This window comes from Nannospalax galili, unplaced genomic scaffold (assembly GCF_000622305.1).
Source record: "Nannospalax galili isolate Female #2095 unplaced genomic scaffold, S.galili_v1.0 scaffold553, whole genome shotgun sequence".
NCBI classification, from domain to species: Eukaryota; Metazoa; Chordata; class Mammalia; order Rodentia; family Spalacidae; genus Nannospalax; species Nannospalax galili.
Window position 1 is genome coordinate 3951556 of NW_008336313.1, and position 20443 is coordinate 3971998.

The window sequence follows — 20443 nt, forward strand, 5'->3', positions numbered from 1 at the left end:
TAAAAAAAAAACTTTTGAGCAAAAAAAAAAAAAGTAACTTTAAAAGGAGACTAATGCTTAACCCAAATGAACTGGCCTTACGACATCACTGCCACAAAGGCACCCTGGAGTGGGGAAGTCATCTTAAAGTTACTTTCTGCACTAACTACTGCTCCTATCTCCAGTCAAGGCTAACTTTTTCCACAAAGATTTATCCAGTAAGATACTATGTCATCTCTCCCACTTAAGTACAAACAGAATGAAGTAGTATATTCTTTCAATCTGTCTTTATCAGAGAGTCAGATAAAGAGTTTAGTAAACAGATAAATGGGAAGTAGGCAGAACCATGACAGCACACACTTGTAACTGCTCAGCACTTGGGAGGCCAAGGCTGGGAGATTATGAGTTACCAGCAGCCTGAGCTACTTACAGGGAGCGCAGAGTTAGGGGGTGGGGGGTGCGGGGAATCAGAGGGGGTTTGATTATTAGGAAATGGGGATGTACCTCGGTAGAATGTTTGAGTATCCACAAGGTACTCTTTTGATCCCCAACACAGATGGGCAGGGAAACCACAGTATTTACTCTTTTAACTGACTCTATAGTCTTGGATGATCCAGACGTTATCCAACTTACTTAGGCAGTCCCTGTAGATGAACACTCATTTTTATTTGGTTTTTGGCTACCACACGCACTCAAAGAAGGGCCATCATTTTCACTTGCACAGCCATCCTCACAACTGGGTGAATAAAGATCAAAACTTTTAGTTCGTTTAAAATATACATTTCCAGGTGGCTTTAAAAAGCAGCTATCAATATTTTATCAAACAAAAATGAGAGTGCCAGTTTCCGCAGATCCAAGACAACACTCCAGCTTGTTAAATTTTCTTAGTCCAATGAATCTAAAGTGACATCCTATTTTCTGATTAGACTTCCCCTCGACTACTGATTTAAACGCTTTTTATGTGCTTTTTGGCCATGTAGATTTGGTTTCCAAACAGTCTGTTCCTATCCTCTACCCACTGACACGTGTTGCCTCTTTTGGGTCAGTTGGTGAAAGCCCTCTGTGTATCCATCTTACATGCACATGAGGTGGATTGAAGTCCAGGTTATAGACCCTCCCACTAGGAAGGTGAATCCAGCGACGGCTCAGCCGATCTTTGAGTGTCTCAAATGGAATGTTCAAACTGATCACTAAGTCCACGTCACAGATTCTGTCCAGGGCTTCAGCCTGTACTAATGTCCTCGGGAAGCCTAAATGCCAAAACAAAAAATATCAATTGCAAGACACTGCCCAATTAGTACTTGAAATGTTGTCAGTGATAGAAAAATCAAATCTGTATAGACCAAAACCAGAGTTTTAACTAAGAATTGATATCTACCTCTGCAAATTTAATATTAGAAGAAAATATGCTATTTTGTAGCCTAGCTTCTACATCTAGACTAGGTAAAAAAAAAGTTGCATAAGCATTTTAGGTATAGCATGCTGTTTTGCCTTTGACTAAGTCCCATGATCGAAGCAGACTGAACTGAACTGAAAACCACTAAGGCAGTCTGGGATTGAGTGCCAATTTTGTCTTAACCACTTGTGAGACCTGGAGCAAGCAACACTTTCCCATTTCCTCTTCCATTAAATAGAAAGTAAAGAATTCTGTCTGAGCCCATTTAGCTCTTGTCTATTATTAAGTTACCACAAACAACTTTAGGCTTATCTTTGGGTGACAGGCTGAATCAATTAAAATGGGCTCCTCCACCTGGCTCTTCACCTACACTTCATGTGCAGTGTACTGGCTGTATGTAACAATTCCATATCACAAACATGGAATGTGTCAGGAGTACAACAGCACACATCTGTGACCCTGATACCGGGGAAGCTTCAGCAGAAGGATCTCAAGTTCCAGGCCAGTCTAGTGATATAAGCAAGACCCCGTCTCAAAAGACAAAACACCATGCTATACCTAAAATGCTTATGCAACTTTTTTTTCTTTAATAAGGTGTTTTGAACAAACCCACACTCTCCCCTCCAACACCTCCCATATCTCAAAAGACAAAACGCCATGCTATACCTAAAATGCTTATGCAACTTTTTTTTAATAAGGTGTTTTGAACAAACCCACACTCTCCCCTCCAACACCTCCCATATATCTCCATCAATTTTTTCTGACAACTTCATTCTCTCTCTGTTTCCCTCTCTCCCTCCCTTTCTTTCCTTTTTGTTATATGGGGCTTTTTGCTACTCTAACATTACCCTTCTGAAGAGGTAACCCTAAAATCTTTTAGGGGTTAAATAAGAGGTCCCAAATACTTTCGGCATTTTTGGCCTTTGGAACAGAGTATGCTGCTAAGAGACCCAAGGACATTTTGACTTTTAGCCAAGAAACTGGCTACTTTTCTTTGGGGTACCCTAACTGCCTATCCAATTCCTGTCTCCTATTCTTATCACACCATCCTCTGAAGAGGTTACCCAAATTGCTGATAGGGAATCAGGACGCTGACTGCTCTGGCTTCTTCCATGCTGAACAGGGATGCAGGGTGAGGCAATTGGGGTACCCCTTCAGTGGGTCTGTCTAAAAGACTCCCAAATTGCATAACTATTAACTGTGGCAACAGATGGAAAATAAAGTCCTTAAGCTAGTTGACTAAACTATGACCATAGAAATTTTAAGATTATGTGTATATTATTTTTGTCTCATCATTTATAAATCATAACAAACCCACACAGACCTTCATCACTTGCATAGGCTTTCTCTTTTTTTCTATTTTAGAAAATATCTCCTTCCCATATGCTTTTAACATCTTTTACATTCTCATTTTCCTTATTTTAAAAAAGTAATTATGAGACATAATAGCATTAACAAATAAATTTTCCATCTGTTGTAAGAATTCTTTTCCTGGGGATACTAAGCAATGTTTATTTCCTTTTAAGGTTCTACTGTCAAGCCAATATTTGATTAAAGTTTTCCTGAGGAACCAATGAATTTACTGAGCTTAGTTACAAAGATGACTGAGAGGTTGCTGAGGTGTATGAGTGACCTCGGGGTATGCACACTGGAAAGCCTTTACACAGCATGGATCAAGACTTCTCTTCCTAGCCTTCCCCAGATTATATACTATAGTCCTCCCCACATCCAGGAGACTATGTGTGATTAGTGCCAAATTACATACAGTTGGCTGAGAAGAGTGGCTAGATACTCTGGTGAGGGTCCAATGACTCTGCTTGGCCCTCCTTTTATGAATGAGCACAACCATCAACAAGTCCAATTATGACGATGCTTAGCGATCAGGCGCAGCTGAAGTGATGATGGTAGTTATTTCATGCAGCTGAGACTGCTGTAAAGCATCATCTTACTAAAAGTACATGGAATTTAAAAGGACTTGGTACTAGGATCCACTTACGAGGGAGAACATACATCATTTGGTTTTTTGAGTCTGTGTTACTTCACTTAGTATAACAGTTTCTAGTTCCATCCATTTACCTGCAAATTTCATTATTTCATCTTTCTTTACTGCTGAATAGAAATCCATTGTGTAAATATACCACATTTTTGTTAACCACTCATCAGTCGAGGGGCACTTAGGTTGCTTCCATCTCTTACTATTGTGAAAAGAGCAACAAACATGTTTGTACAAGTGTCTCTGCAATAGGATGAGTCCTTTGGGTATATGGGTTGCACAAGTTTGCAATCCCACCAGCGGTGAAAAGAGTGTTCCCCTTTCTCCACATTCTCATCAGCATTTGGTTGGTATCATTTGTTCTCTTGATCCTAGCCAATGTGATTGAAGTAAGGTGATACCTCAGGGTGGTTTTAATTTGCATTTCCCTAATTACTAACTATGTTGAACACTTTTTGAAATGTTTCTTAGCCATCTTTATTTCTTCCTTTGAGAACTCTCTGTTTAGATCTTTAGCCCATGTTTTAATTGGGTCATTTGGTTTCTCACTTCTTTGTTTTTTGAGTTCTTTATATATTCTGGATGTTAAACCTCTGTCAGATGTGTTACTGGTGAAGATTTTTTTCCCATTCTGTGGGTCTTCCCTTCACTTTTTTTGACTGTTTCTCTTGCTGTACAGAAACTTTTTAGTTTAATGAGGTCCCACATGTTGATTGCTGACCTTAATTCCTGAGCAACTGCTATCTGTCTTAGAAAATCCTTTCCTACACCTATACCTTGTAAGTTTCTGCCAATATTTTCTTCTAATAATTTCAGGGTTTCCAGTTTCACATTGAGGTCCTTGATCCATTTGGAGCTGACTTTTGTGCAAGGTGAAATACAGGATCTAGTTTCATTCTTCTACAGGTGGAGATCCAGTTTTGCTGGCACCATTTGTTGAAGATGCTGTCTTTCCTCCATTGTGTGTTCTTGGTACCTTTGTCAAATATCAGGTGGCTGAAATTGCATGTACTCGGGTTTGGGTCTTCAATGATGTTCCATTGATCTATGTGTCTATTTTTGTGTCAGTACCATGCTGTTTTTATGACTACAGCTCTGTACTATACTTTGAGATCTAGTATGGTAATCCCCACAGCACAGTTGCTCTTTGTGCTCAGGGTTGCTTTGGCTATCCAGGGTCTTCTTTTTCTGCATATGAATTTAAGGACAGATTTTTCTAATTCTGTGAAGTATATCATGGGGATTTTGACTGGGATTGCATTGAATCTATATATTGCTTTTGGTAAGATGGTCATTTTTACAATATTCTTCCAATCCATGAGCATGGGAGGCCCTTCCATCTTCTGATGTCTTCCTCAATCTCTTTCTTTAAAGATTTAAAATATGGTAATCCCCACAGCACAGTTGCTCTTTGTGCTCAGGGTTGCTTTGGCTATCCAGGGTCTTCTTTTTATAAAAAAATTATTTTTTTATGTGTATAAGTGTATTGCCTACATGTAGGTAAGTGCACCCGTGTCGTGCAATGTCCATGGTGGACAGAAGAGGCCATCAGATCCCCTGGAACTGGAGTTATGGACAGCTGTTAGCTGCAATGTGGGTGATGGGATTTGAACCTGGGACTTTTGCAAGAACATTCAGTGTTCTTAACTGCTGAGCCATCTCTCCAGCCCCCATGGTTATCCAGGGTCTTTTGCACTTCCATACAAATTTAAGGATGGTTTTCTCTAACTCTGTGAAGTATGTCATGGGGATTTTGATTGGGATTGCATTGAATCTATATATTACTATTGGTAGGATGGTCATTTTCATAATATTAATTCTTCCAATCCATGAACATGGGAAGTCCTTCCATCTCCTGGTGTCTTCCTCAATCTCTTTCTTTAATGATTTAAAATTTTCATTGTAGAGATCTTTGGTGTCTTACATCAGATTTATTCCAAGATATTTTTTGCAGCAATTGTGAACGGGAACATTTCCCTGTATTTTTTCTCCAACTCCTAGTTATTGGTATATTTCAAGGATACTGATTTTTTTTTTAAAAAATAGTTTATTATTTTTATGTGTGTGTGTGTAATGCCTGCATGTAGGTAAGTACACATGTGTTATGTAATGCCCACATAGGACAGAAGAGGCTGTCAGATACCCTGGAACTGGAGTTATGGACAGTTTTTAGCTGCCATGTGGGTGCTGGGATTTGAACCCAGGTCTTCTGCAAGAACAGCCAGTGTTCTTAACTGCTGAGCCATCTCTCCAGCCCCCAGGGTACTGATTTTTGTAGATTGATTTTATAACCTGCCACTATACTGAAAGTGATCAGTGCTAGGAGTTTTCTGGTGGCACTTTTGGGATCTCTTAGGTATAGTATCATATCATCTGAAGAAAGTGATAGTTTGACCTCTTATTTTCCAATTAGTACTCCTTTAATTTCCTTCTCCTGTCTTATTGCTCTAACAAGAGTTTCAAGCACAATGTTGTAAATGAGTGGGGAGAGTGGACGTCCTTGTCTGGTTCCTGATTTTAATGGGAATGCTTCCAGTTTTTCTCCATTTAGAATGATGTTGGCTGTGGGTTTGTTGAATATAGCTTTAATTATGTTGAGGTATGTTCCATCCAGTCCAATTCCCTCTAGCATGCATGCTGAATTTTGTCAGAAGACTTTTCTGCATCTATTGAGATGACCATGTGGTTTTTGTCTATGAGTCCATTTATATGATTAATGACATTCTTTGACTTGAGTATATTGAACCAGCCCTGCATGTCTGGAATAAAGCCTATTTGATCATGGTGAATGATCTTTTTGATGTACATATGTATGTGGTTTGCAAGTATTTTGTTGAGAATTCTTGCATCTATGTTCATTAAGGATATGGGTCTATAGTTTTCTTTTTTGGTTGTATCTTTACCTGGCTTTGGTATTAGAGTGATGCTGGCTTCATAGAAGGAATTTGGAAGTTCTCCCTCAATTTCTATCATAATTTAGGTAGTATTGGTTGGAGGTCCTCTTTAAATGTCTGGTAGAATTCTGCTGTAAATCCATCTGGGTCTGGGATTTTTGTAGTTGGGAGGCTTTGTACTACTGTTTCAATTGCCTTATATGTTATAGGTTTGCTTAAACTGTTCATCTCTTCTTGGTTTAACTTTGGTGGTTCACATGCTTTTAGATAGCCATCCATTCATTTCTTTTAGATTTTCAAATTTAATAGAGTATATGCTTTTAAAATTTTCCCTTATAATGGTCTGGATCTTTTGGGTGTCTGTTGTGATGTTTTCCCCTTTCATCTCTGATTTTGTTGATTTGGATTTACTATTTCTTTCTTTTGGTTAACTGGGCTAAGGGTCTATCTTGTTTACCTTTTCAAAGAACCAGCTCTTAGATTCATTGATTCTTTGTTTGATTTCATTGATTGATGCTCTGATTTTTTTATTTCTTCTTTTCTGCTGGGTTTGGGTTTCATTTGTTCTTGCCTTTCCAGTGTCTTGAGTTGCAGTGTTAGGTCATTTATTTGGGCTCTTTCTAATTTTTTAATGTAGGCACTTAGAGCTATAAGTCCCTCTTAGGACTGCTTTTACAGTGTCCCAGAGGCTTTGTGAGACAGGGTCTCTCTGTAGCCCCAGAGGTCCTGGAACTCACTATGTAGACCAGGCTGGCCTTGAACTCAGAAACTCACAGAGATCTGCCTGCCTCTGCCTCCCAAGTGCTGGGATTAAAGGGGTGCACCATCATACCCAGCTTAGGACTGCTTTTAAAGTGTCCCAGAGGTTGTGCTGTGCTGTATTGTCCTTTTTGTTGAATTCCAGGAATTCTTTTATTTCTTTCTTAATTTCTTCTTTGACACACTCATTGTTTAGGAATGTGTTGTTTAATCACCACAAGTTTGTGTAGTGACTGCGACTCTGTCCAGTGTTGATTTTGAGCTTTATTGCATTGTGGTGCGTTCAAAAGACATCTGTTAGATCCATTTGATGTATGGTATCATTTAATTCAGACATCTCCCTGTTTATTCTTTGTTCAGTTGACCTGTCTAATGGAGACAGTGGGGTACTGAAGTCCCCTACTATTACTGAATTGTGTCTTAAAGTCCTGTAGTATTGTTTTTATGAATTTGGGTGCACCAGAGTTTGGTGCATATATGTTAAGAATTGTAATATTTTCTTGGTTAATTGTTCCTTTGATCAGAATGAAGTGACCCTCCTCATCTCTTCTGATTAGATTTACTTTTAAGTCTATTTTGTCAGATATTAGAATTGCAACCCCTGCTTGTTTCTTAGTGCCATTTGCTTAAAATATTCTTTTCCATCCTTTTACCTTAAGGTAGTGTCTGTCCTAGAAGGTGAGATAGGTTTCTTGTACACAGCAAAGAGATTGATTTCGTTTCTTAATCCACTCACTTAGCCTGGGTCTTTTGACTGGGGAGTTCAGTCCATTGATATTTAAGGCTATTATTGAAAGATGTGTATTGGTTGCATCACTTTGATTGCTGTTTGTGTTCTCTGTCTAATTTTGTGTTTCCTAGATTATACCTTTATTTATTTTCTTTTATTGCCCCTGGGGTATAGTTGTTTCTCTCTCTGCTCTCTGTATTGCTTCAAGTATTCTTTGAAGGGCTGGTTTTGTGGGCATGTATTCTTTCAGGCAATTCATGTCATGGAAGAGTTTTCTCTCCCCCTCAACTATAACAGATATTTTTACTGGGTAAAGTATTCTGGGCTGGCATCTATTGTCATGTAGAACTGGAAATACCCTGGTTGATCCAGGCTCTTCTGGCTTTCATAGTCTGCATTGATAAGTCAGCTGTAATTCTGATGGGCTTTCCTTTGTATGTGACTTGTTTTTCTTTTGCTGCTTTCAGTATTCTCTTTGTTCTGTACATTTAGTGTTTTTACTATGATATGTCGTGGGGAGTTTCTTTCCTGATCCTGTCTATTTGGTGTTCTATGTGCTTCCTGTATTTGTATGGGGATGTTTTTCCTTAATTTTGAGAAATTCTCTTCTACAATCCTGTTTAAGATCTGGTCAACACCGTGGGAGGAAGTGTGGCCTGAACAACCAGCGCATGCGCACTGCAAACACACCAAAAACATCCGGTTTAGTCGAACCTGAGAGATGGCTGATGCAAGATAGCTCAACATAGAGAGCCAATGAGGATCAGACACAACCTGAGAATTCCTTTTAGTTCTTCGATTTTTTTGTTGCTCTGTTCTTTAAATTTGTTGAATTCCTTGATCATGTTTATGATTGTTCTTTTAAATTCAGTGTCCTGGGTTATCTCTAGGGGGTTCTCCTTGTAGATCTCTTCTACAGGACTGGTGGAGTTTGGTGGGGACATAGTGTTTGGCTTTCCATTTTATTATTCTTTTGTTGTGATTTTGGCATGTGAATTTCTGTTATGATTCTGATATGAAAATTAATTTGAAGTATGCTTCTCTTTGTATTATCAGGTGCCTAGGTCTTTTCCTTATTGATTATGTAAAGCTGATTGGTACAGGTTTCAGTTTCTCTCAGGTTGTATTGTGGAGGGAACTGATAGCTTCAGATCAGCTATTCAGGAGCACACGGGAACCCAACTCAGGTTCCAGTCAGGTACACTCAGGCTTCCTTCTAAGGTTTGGACCCCTTTTAGCAGGAACTCAGAGAAAATTTGGGAAATTCCTTAAAGTGTGTGTGTGGGGGGGTGGGGGCTGGGACTCTCAGTTGGTCTGCTGTGTTCTCAGCCCCTATGCCAGGAGGCCAGAGCCTGTCACTCTCTGGCGGTCTGCTGAGATCACAGCCACTACAAGGATGGAGGCCGGTGCCCACCCTCTCAGGCTGTCTGATAGGGTTTTGGCCTTAACCTACCAAAGCCAGATCTGCCCTGAGGCCCTGGGAGGGGCCTCAGGAAATCCCAGGTAGGGCAAAGAGTATGGTGCAATTAGGGGAAGCTCACCACCAAGTGGAGGCAGGATCCGGGCAGATCCTGCATTCTCAGCCCCTGTGCTAGAGGGAGGCCAGAACACTGAGATCACAGGTGCTACACTGATGGAGGTCGGAACCCACCCTCTCAGGCTGTCTGCTAGGATCTCAGCCTTGCTTATGCAATTTTTAAATTAAGAATGTTAAGTCTAGGATCTGGAGAGATGGCTCAGTGGTTAAGAGCACTGGCTACTCTAGCAAAGAACACTGCTTTGGTTCCCACCACCCCTGTGGTGGCTAACAACTGTCTGTAACTGATGGTCTCTGCAGGTATTTCACACACAGTGAACTTACATACATGTAGGCAAAACATTCTTACACATAAATAAAAGTAAATTAAAAAAAAATTAAGGTAGGCTAGGTATGGCGGCCCACACTTTTAATCAGAGCTCTTGGGAAACAGAGACAGAGAGATCTCTACAGCAAGTTCCTGGCCAACCAGGGCTATGTAGTGAGTTCTTATCTTTAAAACAACAACAACAACAACAATAACAAAAAAAAACCCTAAGACTGATTTGAAAAAGTAGCCCTTTGAAAATTATTTGGATGCTGTGAAACTTATTAATCTGTCCATTTTCATAAATGTGAAAAAATAACAAAACATAAATCTGGGATCATGGACATTGCTTTTTTTCTTATACCATTAAAAAAAATTTAAAGCCAAGGGGAAATAACACTTATGAATCAGAAAGAAATAAAAATTTTCCTCTAGAAGAGGCCAAGGGTTTTTGGAGTTGAGTACGTCATCTTTAGAGTAATGATGGTGACATTTTTAAAGGGGAAACATGTCTCACAATTTTAGTTTTAAGTAAACATGTGATGAAATTGACTTTTTATAGCACACAGCTCAGCATGTTAAAACCCACAGAGTCATTCACCAAAAAAGACAACTGCAGGTCAAGAAATAAAGGAAGTGGAGCCTTGCTGGAGGAAGTATGTCACAGCAGACAGGCCTTGAGACTTCATAGCCCAATCTCACTTCCTGTTCTGAGGACGGGGAGATGGCCCAATCTGCAAAGCACTAGCTGCACAGGCTTGAAGACATCACTTCTTCAAACTCTGAGTGCATTATGTCACATGACCCCAAATGAACCAACCAACCAACCAACTCCTCCCTCCCTCCCTCTCATGCACTCACACACACAGCACAACACTCAAACAAGTCACTAATGTTCACACTTACCACATTGGGATTCGTCTGTTTCAAATGTATCTTCAGGCTGAGGTGGTCTGGCATAAATGTGCCTTTTTGTTTGGTTGGTTGATTTTGGTTTTTTTGAGACAGTCTCATTGTGTAGCCCTGGATGACCTGGAACTCAGAGATCTGCCTGCCTCAGCTTCCCAAGCACTGGGACTAAAGGCATGCACCATCACATCCAGCTTGTAGTAGAGCCTTTTACCCTGAATAAATTATTCCAGGTTGTCTGGCCTGGTGTGTATCTCGTGCCACATATTAAAGGTCTCTAGATCTTACTCTGGTGAAAGAGACAAGTGAATGGAGAGTACAAAGGAAAGTATGAGGCCCAACATTCAACAGAGAAACCTCAAAGTCACTTCAGATGAGGACACCAACCCATCTCTGCCCCTTCATTACTGTGTCAAGCTGCTAGTTATGGTCCTAAAACACTTAAAATTCAAAACACTTTCTGTACTAGGTATGCTGGACCCTGCGTTGAAACCCCAGTCAGCTTCAGAGTGCTTGTTGAGCGAGTGACACATGACAAAATGCAGATGAAGGCTGCTCCTGCCCCATCCAGGCACCTGCTGCTTGTCGGCCACCACTGCAAACTCTCCAATGCACCCCCCCCACACACATACACCTTTACTGCTAATCACAGGAAGTTGCTGGGTGGTGGACTATCAGGTCCTACCTTGTATCATATGTTTTTACATTCTCTTAAAATTTCTCTTTTATTGTATATACTTGATAGGAAACATAATAAATTGGTGATGCTGTAGATATGACTTACATATAATTATCTACATATAAATGCAAGACAAATTCAATTTGTTTACAAAGAATTTTAAAGCTGACTTCTTAGGTATCGGAATTCTCAGCCACAGTCCTGGCCTACATTCTACCATTAGCTGCTACCCTAGCAAGAAACATTATGTATTATTTGCATAATGAAACTGAGAGCTTTAAAAAGGAACTTGAAAACAGGGAGGGGCTGGGGAGACAGCTCTGCTTGCTGTTCAACATAAGGATCCGTGAAAAAAGTGGAGCATGGTTGTGAGCACCTGGGACCCCAGCGCTGGAACACATTTTTTTTTTTTTAAACCAGAGCAGGCAACCTACAATAATTTATTTAGAGTAAAAGATACTATTGTGCCATTCTATCCAAGCCTGGAGATACATTTGAAACCTAAGAAAATCCCCAGAGCTAGCTGGCCAGCTAGCCTAGCTAAAATACAAACACAAACAAACCAACCCCCCAAACCAGTGAACTTAAGGTTCAGTGAGAAACTGTCTCAAAGAAATAAGGCGAAGAGTGATAGGAGAGAGCGAGCAGCTGGCATGTTCCTCTGGCCTCCACACACGTAGCCTCCCTCCCTCCCAAATAATAAAACAAAAATCAGAGCCCAGAGCTTCCAGTATTTTCTGTTTGTGCCACAGTGGGAGAAGCTGCACTGGATGGCTTCCACACCCAAACCCAGCTTCCAAGTGCACACAGATTACTGCTTACGGAGCATCTATGTAACTTTCCTTGTTTCTACTTGAGCTTCCTACCCCGTGCTTTCACCTGCCTCAACAGTAAAGCTCTTCACTCTATTTCCCTGATCCAATTGAACAGCTTCTCACGATGGCCTTTCATTTGGGTTCTATTCCCATCACAGTGCAAGCAAAAAGATGACAGGACCTTTATGGTTCTTGTTTGCTGCTCTATACTCAGTGGCTAACAGTGCCTGGTACATGGCAAGTGTTGAATACTTACTGAATGAATATTATCTCAACAGCCATAACTTTGCAAGGTAAATATTATCCTGATTTTAAAGTTATAAAATCAGAGGCTCAGATAAGTGACTTGCCTGTAATCACATACTTTAAAGCTCTGAACAGAAGTTTCCAGTAAAAGAGTCACAACTATGATAAAAGTTCTATAAGAAGATTGACTAATTAGAACTTTGTGATTGTGGAGCATTGGAATACTGCAGCTCTAAAGCCAAATTATCCTGAGCAGAGCCATTCACTGTCCACCTCTGTATCTAACCTAACATCCTTCTGACTATAAGGTTTTAACCTTTGAAATGTATTATTGTCACAGACTAAGACTAGCTAGCATCCACCAACTCATAAGTTAAGGATGTCATCAGAAACCCATAGCAGAGATTGCCCCGCTTTCCTATAACCTGCCTACCTGATGTTTTCACCAGCATGTTTGAAAAGTGCCTTGATTTGTGACTTTCTTTTATTTTGTAACTGTACATAAAAACTCCATGAAACTAAGCACATTGGAGCACAGTATTTGAGGTAGCCCAAGTCCACATTCCCAGGCCATGGTCACTCATATTTGACTCCAATATAAACTATCTCTTATTTCCTTAGAAATGAGAACTGTGTTTTCATATTGGCACAACTCAGAAACCTAGAGGTCTCTAGCACCACATACCATCACCCCATCCTATCCTCTTACTGGAGATAGAGGGGAAGCCATTCTCAGACAGGGAAAGATGCCTGGTTCCGAAGTCTCCAGCAGGCTCTGTACAGAACAGCTTGGGCAGCCAAAACCCTGCATGGTTTCTGGGAACTGCTTGCTAGTGAGTGTGTGTGTGTGTGTGTGTGTGTGTGTGTGTGTGTGTTGTGTGCTCATGTGTGCCATAGTGCACATGTGGAGATCAGAGGACAACTTGCAGGAGTTGGTTCTCTCTACTATGTGGGTTTCCTGGGGATCCAACAGGTTGTCAGGCTTTGCAGCAGGTGTCTTCAACCCTCCAAGTCAACTTGCTGGCCCCTGAATGGGAACTTGCATGAAAGGGCAACAGAGGCACTAGGGAGACAGAATAAGGCCATTCAAGGGAGAAGGAAGAACTTTCTGCCAGAGCTGGAAAGCATGAGTGCTACGAGAGGAGGTGGAGAAAGTCATATGCAGAGATGATTCCAGAGGGTCTGGTGGGGAGAATCAATCCAGAAACAAAAGTGGGCAAGGGACATGGAAGGCTGACTTACCTTTTGGTTCATGACCAAGCATCACAGACAAAAGAGAGAAGTGACAGGCCTTGAACTCTTGAACCATCTGAAGACAGGTGCAGTGTAGTAGACTCTGAGGTGGTCAAAGATGCTGGGAATAGGCTAGGTCCACCACAGGTGTCTGGGTTGCTGTCACTTTGATTAACATAAAGGTGAGGGGTCTACAAGTAGGTAGCAGCATTTGTCTGCCCTCACAATTTTTAAAATGGACATTTTTTTCAGTCTGTATTCAACTTCATGGTTCATGGCCTAGACGAGCGTGTAGACCAGTGTCCTAAGGTCTAGATGCTGAGGGCAGCATGGTGGTGCTGGCACTCTCTGAACTGATATCCATCACTGTCTCAAACTCCACTGAGCACATCATCAAGGTGATTCATATGTAATTCTCACGTCAATTGGCTGCCAAGAACAGTGCCAGGAAAGGTGTGCTCGACCTGAGCTTTAACTACCGCTGGCCCTGTGATTTATCTAGCAACACTTATTTTTGAAATGAATGTGCTCTCAGGAGCACCTTATGAAGACTCATGAGACCTGCTAATTAAGAAAGTCCCTGCAATTAGGACAAGACATAGACTTTGGGGGTAAAGAAATGTAGCTGTAGTTAACATTTATTATCCACTGATCCAAGCTCCTTTTAAGAGATCTACCCTTGAAATGGAATGAGATTCAAGTCCCTGGTACATTAACTGAATCATTAGGATACTGGCTTATAAAAGGAATCCCTAATGTAAGTTCCAGATTAAAATATAATCTGTAATAGAAGAACTCTTAAGTAAAAACAGCCATTTCTGGGGGTGTGGCATGCAGTCTAGCAGAAAGCAGGACATGAGATCCTAGATTAATATTCAGTGCTTGCATGTGTTTGCATTTGTGTGCGCACACACATACAACACATACGCACAGAGATGCGCACAGAGACAGTGAGAAACAGACTTAACAGGCTATTACTAATCACAATGGTGACCACCAAAGAGATTGCCACTCCAGTGTGGTACATGCCCCACTAAATGCCGTTGCTGGCAGCCCCTGTAAGAACTGGAACTGCCTTGAGGGCTGGGCACTGTCTACTCCTGAAGTGTTCACAATACAGGGAGATGCCCAGAAGTGGATGAGATGCACACCCATATTTGGTCAACAGGTGGCAGCATTTACAACTTTTCATTAAGAGAATTACAGCTGTGCGAGGTGGCTGGTTGTGTGATGTCAACATCTGGGAAGGGCTGAGGCAGGAGGACTTATTTGAGTTCCAGGTTAGCTTAGCTCTAGGATGAAGCTCAGTGTCGGAGGATGGAGACATGGGAGAGGGGTGGACAAAAAGGGAGGGAGGGAGACACAAAGTTGTGAGTTTTTCCATTTCTCACAAGTAATCAAGATTGACTCTTTGAAAGAACTAGACAGCAGCGCTAGCTCCCTTAATTAGCCAAGTGCAGGGGAAAACATCCCAGTGACTGTCCAGAAAACAGAAAAGCAAAGTGAACACCATACCAAACATAGGCGCTTGCTGGTCTCCCTTTAGCTGCCTAACGGCTTCTCATCAGGTTACATGAGCAGCATAGCACGCCAATTCCAAACCCAGCTACTGCCATCATATGTCTCATAACCTAACCTAGAAAAGGCATTCTTGTCTTGTTCATTCTGTCACTCTAGGAGGAAAACTAAAATTCCTCAAGTCTACTGTGCTGCACGTGCACAATCACAGCACCAACAGGTTTTTAGAGCCCCAAAGATTCACAAGTTACACTAAGATGTCGCTAAATTCCTGCTGGGCACTGGGCCTTGGCACCTACTCCTCTTGGCCATTCCAAGAGCCTGAGGAAGGGCAGCTAATGCAGAGCACCACGGCAACAGCCGAGGGCAGAGAAGGACAATGAGAGCAGAGTACGTCTGTTTTTCTAATTTGGAGTATATTTGCTCATAGGGAGGTGCAGGGCCACACTGGCAGGCGGGAAGACAGGCTGTTGGCCTGATGGAAATAACTGGGTGATTCTGCAGGGTAAAAGGCGAAATTTGTCTGGGGTGGCACCTTGTAAAAAGCCCCCTCCCACCTCTATAAAGAGGAAGACAGGCTGTTGGCCTGATGGAAATAACTGGTGATTCTGCAGGGTAAAAGGCAAAATTTGTCTGGGGTGGCACCTTGTAAAAAGCCCCCTCCCACCTCTATAAAGTCTTTGGCCAACATGGTTACTTCTAACCAGCCACTTTCTCCCAACTGTGGAGAAATTTGTCCAGTATAAATGTAAGTGGTTGCTCCTCACCACTAACCACCGGGACTAGCTATAGCTGGAAGCAGGTGGCACTCTCCCAGCCTTGCCTAGTGAGGGAGTTCAACCTGTTCACACCAGCCCAGAACCTTCACCAGGAAGATGAAACGATCCAAGTGAACCATTTCATGCAGGCCTTTTTTTCTGTCCTGTCTCTGATTACTCCATGTTTACCTGTGCATATTTCTAACCTCCACAATCCACTACAACCAGTTTTTAACAGATAGTGAAAAGAGTGGTGGTGTGCTCAGAATGTCAGCAAGGCAGCCATGGGCTCCACATCTCCAACTGCACACCAGGTGCGCTACAGCCCACCTCCTGCTCACTGTAAGTCTCCTGGGGACACATGGTGCTGCTCCAGACTGTGAAGTGTTAGGACATAAGAGATTTATATAAGGGGCCCTGCCCCAAAGGAGCTTATGAGCTAGTAGAAAATGATTTGAAAATCTAGATGCACTAGTGGTGAACTGATAAACAGAATATAGATTCTATGCTCAGGAAAACTTTGCTTTTAAAATCAAAACCGTGAATTAGACAGGGTAGCACACCTGTAACCCCAGCACTTGGAGGCAGGAGGATCAGAGTACTAAGTCATCCTTAGCTACATAGCAAGTTCAAGGACAGCCTGGGCTACATGAGACCGTGCTTCAAAAAACTGGGGCTATGGAGATGGCTCAGAGGTTAAGAGCACTGGCTGCTCTGGAAGACCACCTGGGTTCAGTTCCCCACACATACACAGTGGTTAATAACCATCCATAACTCCAGTTCCAAGGAATCCAATGCCTTCTTCTGGCCTCCCCAGGCACTGCATGCACATGGTCCACTTACATGCAGGCAAAACATTCATACACATAAAATTAAAAAAAATTAAAAACAATAACTAAAATACCTCAAAAAAGCAAGTCTGCCTGTTCAAAGTGACTCTGGGAAGTAAAGATAAATTCCTTTTAGATGGGAATTCTTGGGGAATGCCAGCACTGACATCCCCTGGCATCAAGAAAGGGTTTTCCTGTGTCGCAAAACCCTTGTTCTTAAACTAGTTATCCTAATGTCACTGTACCCCTTTCCCCATAAGAGAAGACACCCTAGTATGGAAACAGGAGTTATCAAACTGCGAATCCTTGTTTGACGGCTCCTCTGTTTAAGAATCCTCTTTGTTCTCTGGACACAGGTCTCTACAATAAATCAGGGGAAACCTCATCCCATTGTATCTCAAGACAAAAGGATACATGATTTCACTACAGACCCATTTGCCCCAAGGAAAATAAGAGGTCAAATATCCCCTATGAGGGTTCAGCTACTGGTTGCAGAGAGGGTTTCTCTAAATAGGTATACAATCAGAAGCCTTTACCACATGACAAGTACTGTTGTAAGTGCTGGCAATACTGCTATGAACAGCACAGACATGGTGTCTGCCTATATGGGCAAGGGACAGTCAAAAACCAAGTATGTTAATAGGTATGGTATCATTATGTGATGCTGATAGAAGAAAGAATGAACCAGTGGCATACTGTAATTCCTGCACTTGGGAGATAAAGGCAAGAGATCCAGAGTTCAAAGTCATCTTCAGCTGTGTTAGGGAGTTTGAGGACAGTTTGAGCTACATGAGGCCCCGTCTCAAAAAAAAACTCAAAAGGAAAAAAAAACCCACACGATACAAATAATATACTGATATTAGTAATAATAATACATGCCTACCCTCTGACCATCCTCATCCAAAACCCTTTAAGAGTCCCATGCTTACAACAAGTCCTGGCAAACCTATGCCTACTTTATGAATGAAGAAAAATGATACAAAAGAGTGCCTTGGTGGGCTCAACAGCACAGTTGCTAAATCACAGACTGTTATGCAGATGTCTCTGCAGTCCAGGATGCTTATAACACATTCACGTTTCCTTAGCATGGAACCTCATGCACAAGACTGTTATTAAGCAAAGCTGCCTCAGGTGCTTCAGATGACACTTTCTTGGTGCTTCATTTCACTAATGCAATTCTCAAGACACCAGTTCCATAATCAGTAAACGGGGTTCTCTTAACATCTAAATCCTGGGTGTGATGATGGTTTTTTCTTGGTGTTTCATTTCACTAATGCAATTCTCAAGACACCAGTTCCATAAATCAGTAAACGGGGTTCTCTTAACATCTAAATCCTGGGTGTGATGATGGTTTCATCGTAGGCTTACTTTGCATGCTTCTAATTAAGTAGCAAAAACAATGCACATAACCAATATGTGCATTTGTGCATTTGAAAGTGCATTTGAAAGTGTGGGACAGGACACAGGATATGCAGAGAAACCACAGTGAATGTCCAGAGTATATCTAAATTAAAAGGTCATTAAACTAGGCCGGTTAACACAAGCCTACAAAATAGCTAACTGGGAGGCTGAGGCAGGACAATGGAAGGTTCAAGGCCTGCCTTGGTAACTTTGCAAGATCCTGTCTCAAGTTGGAAGGTTTAAAAAATAGGGGGTGAGGGAAGATGGCATGGGTTCAGTGGTGGGATGTTTGCCCAGCACATGTCAGTGCCCTCGGTTCAACCCTTAATATCACAAAAATAAACAAACAAACCAAACCAGTTAACTTTTAAATGTTATTTGCAAAGTTAAAAAAAAAAGTTGTACATGCTGTCAAAATTTTATTGTAAACTTCCCTCTACTTTGTACTTCTATTAACTTTGATATTTCATCAAATCCATGGTTTGTGTCTTGTTTGCTTTAACTTCTTTGAGTGTTTAACTTTGCCCTCAACCAACTTCTCCAGCCTCGTGTGCTCTTATTTTGGCTCCAGTCTTAGCCTATAATGATGATGATGATGATGATGATGATGATGATGATGATGATGATACCTGAGTTTGGGGTTTCCAGAACCATAATATGGCTTTGTGTCACTCTCTCCAAGAAACCTTCCTCTTGTGTCACCTTTCCCTCCTTTTACTAGGGAGCCCAAGAAGCCATGATGCAGTATTGACTCAGCACCAGGACAGAGAATCCAGCGAGTACCATGCCCTCCTCTGGACACACTCAATGCCCAGTTCATCAGGATATACCAAAAAAAAAAAAAAAAAAAAAAAAAAACAGAATGCTTGTCCCGTAAGCATGAAGACCAGAGTTTGAATCCCCAGCACCCACATAAAAAAAATGGCATGGCTATGCATGCCTGTAACCCCAGCATCAGGGCATAGAGACAGGCAGATCCCAGGAACTTGCTGGACAGTTAGCCTAGTGGAAAACAGTAACTTCTCACTGTGAGAGACCCTGTCCCAAAACAGGAGGACAGAGAGTGACAGGATGCAGCCCACATCCTCCTTGGCCTCTGCATGTTTTGCCTGGTGCTCCCAACTCTACACTAACATGAATGTATACACACATATACCACATACAAGAAAATAAAAGGGAGCTGGGTGTAGTGGTACACGCCTTTAATACCAGCACTTGGGAGGGAGAGGCACTGGATCTCTGTAAGTTCAAGGCCAACCTGACCTACATAGCTAGTTCCAGGTCAGCTGGGGCTACAGAGAGACCCTGTCTGAAAAAGACCAAAAAATGAAAGAAATCATTTTTAAAAAAAATTTTAATAACTACATGATTAGAAGCATTTCACTAGAGCTTTAACATATTCAATAACACACTCCAGAGCAAGAGTACATCTCTTTCACAAGTGGGTGCAAGTTTCTAGGTTCACAAGTTGAGTTAATACAGTTATATAATATTGAACTCAGCATAAGCCCTACAAGACATAAAATTGAATGAGTTTTTTAACCTTTAAAAAATATCTCCATTTCATTTTAGAATATATTTTTCCTTGCAGAAAGACTCATTGTTTTTGCTACTAACACTGAGATGTTGGCACATGCATCTCTAATCTGTATGCATCTGATTATTACTAGTCATAATCAGTTACACTTGGATCCTTGGCACCTGTGTATGTCTATGAAGTCATCGGGTAGATTTCAATGGTAATGTTTATCGCCTCTACTAATTAGCATGACATAAATTTCCATGCTTCCTCCTCAAATAGAATACATTTTTTTAAAATTTGTTGATTTTTTTATGTGTGTGTATATCACACAGAAAATCCCTAGCCATCTTATACGACTATACACCCACTTCCCAGATGGCACCCTCCCATAGCCTCCCTCCCCCCACTAGAGCCCTTATACTCTGTTATCCCTGCTACTGTCTGCCGTGTTGTTGGTGCCCCAGCCAATCCCCACTACTTGCCCTTCTGGTAAATCTAGTCAGCCTATCGTCACTGTTATCAGCTGTTCCTCATCTATGCAGCAATCCATTGTCAGTATTCCTTTGGATAGAATTGGGGTCTGCTGTACATTTTTCCAGTAGTATGTTGGGTTACTATCTGGAAGAGCCTTTATCCATCCTGGCCAACAACTCGACTGAAGGTATAGCCTGTCTGGCTTTGTTGTTTGTCGAGTAACTTTTAGTTATGTATATGTATGCTCTTATGATATTATGTTGGCCCCTTTAATCTTTGGTTATACTTCCCTTTTGGGTGTTTAAGGACATACAATTGGACCAGATAAACTGATTTGTTTTTACTCTTGAGGTCGTTAGAGGATTTGTTCCACAGGGGTCCCATGGGGTTGGGAGGAGCCCCTGGCTCCTTTCTTTTACCAGCTCCATCCATGTGAGGATAAGTCAAAGGTCCTGCTCGACCA

The 20443-nt window shown here is 41.5% G+C and overlaps 1 protein-coding gene across 1 annotated transcript in view; it reads right to left on the reverse strand.

Moving 5' to 3' along the window:
• The window catches only part of Ak4 (adenylate kinase 4), a gene marked incomplete in the record, with an annotated part of 82768 nt that overhangs the window by 9495 nt on the left and 52830 nt on the right, over positions 1–20443 (reverse strand). Inside the window, 1 exon segment of the mRNA XM_008831062.2 lies at positions 1057–1229. Coding sequence (XP_008829284.1) covers positions 1057–1229 — 173 coding nt within the window.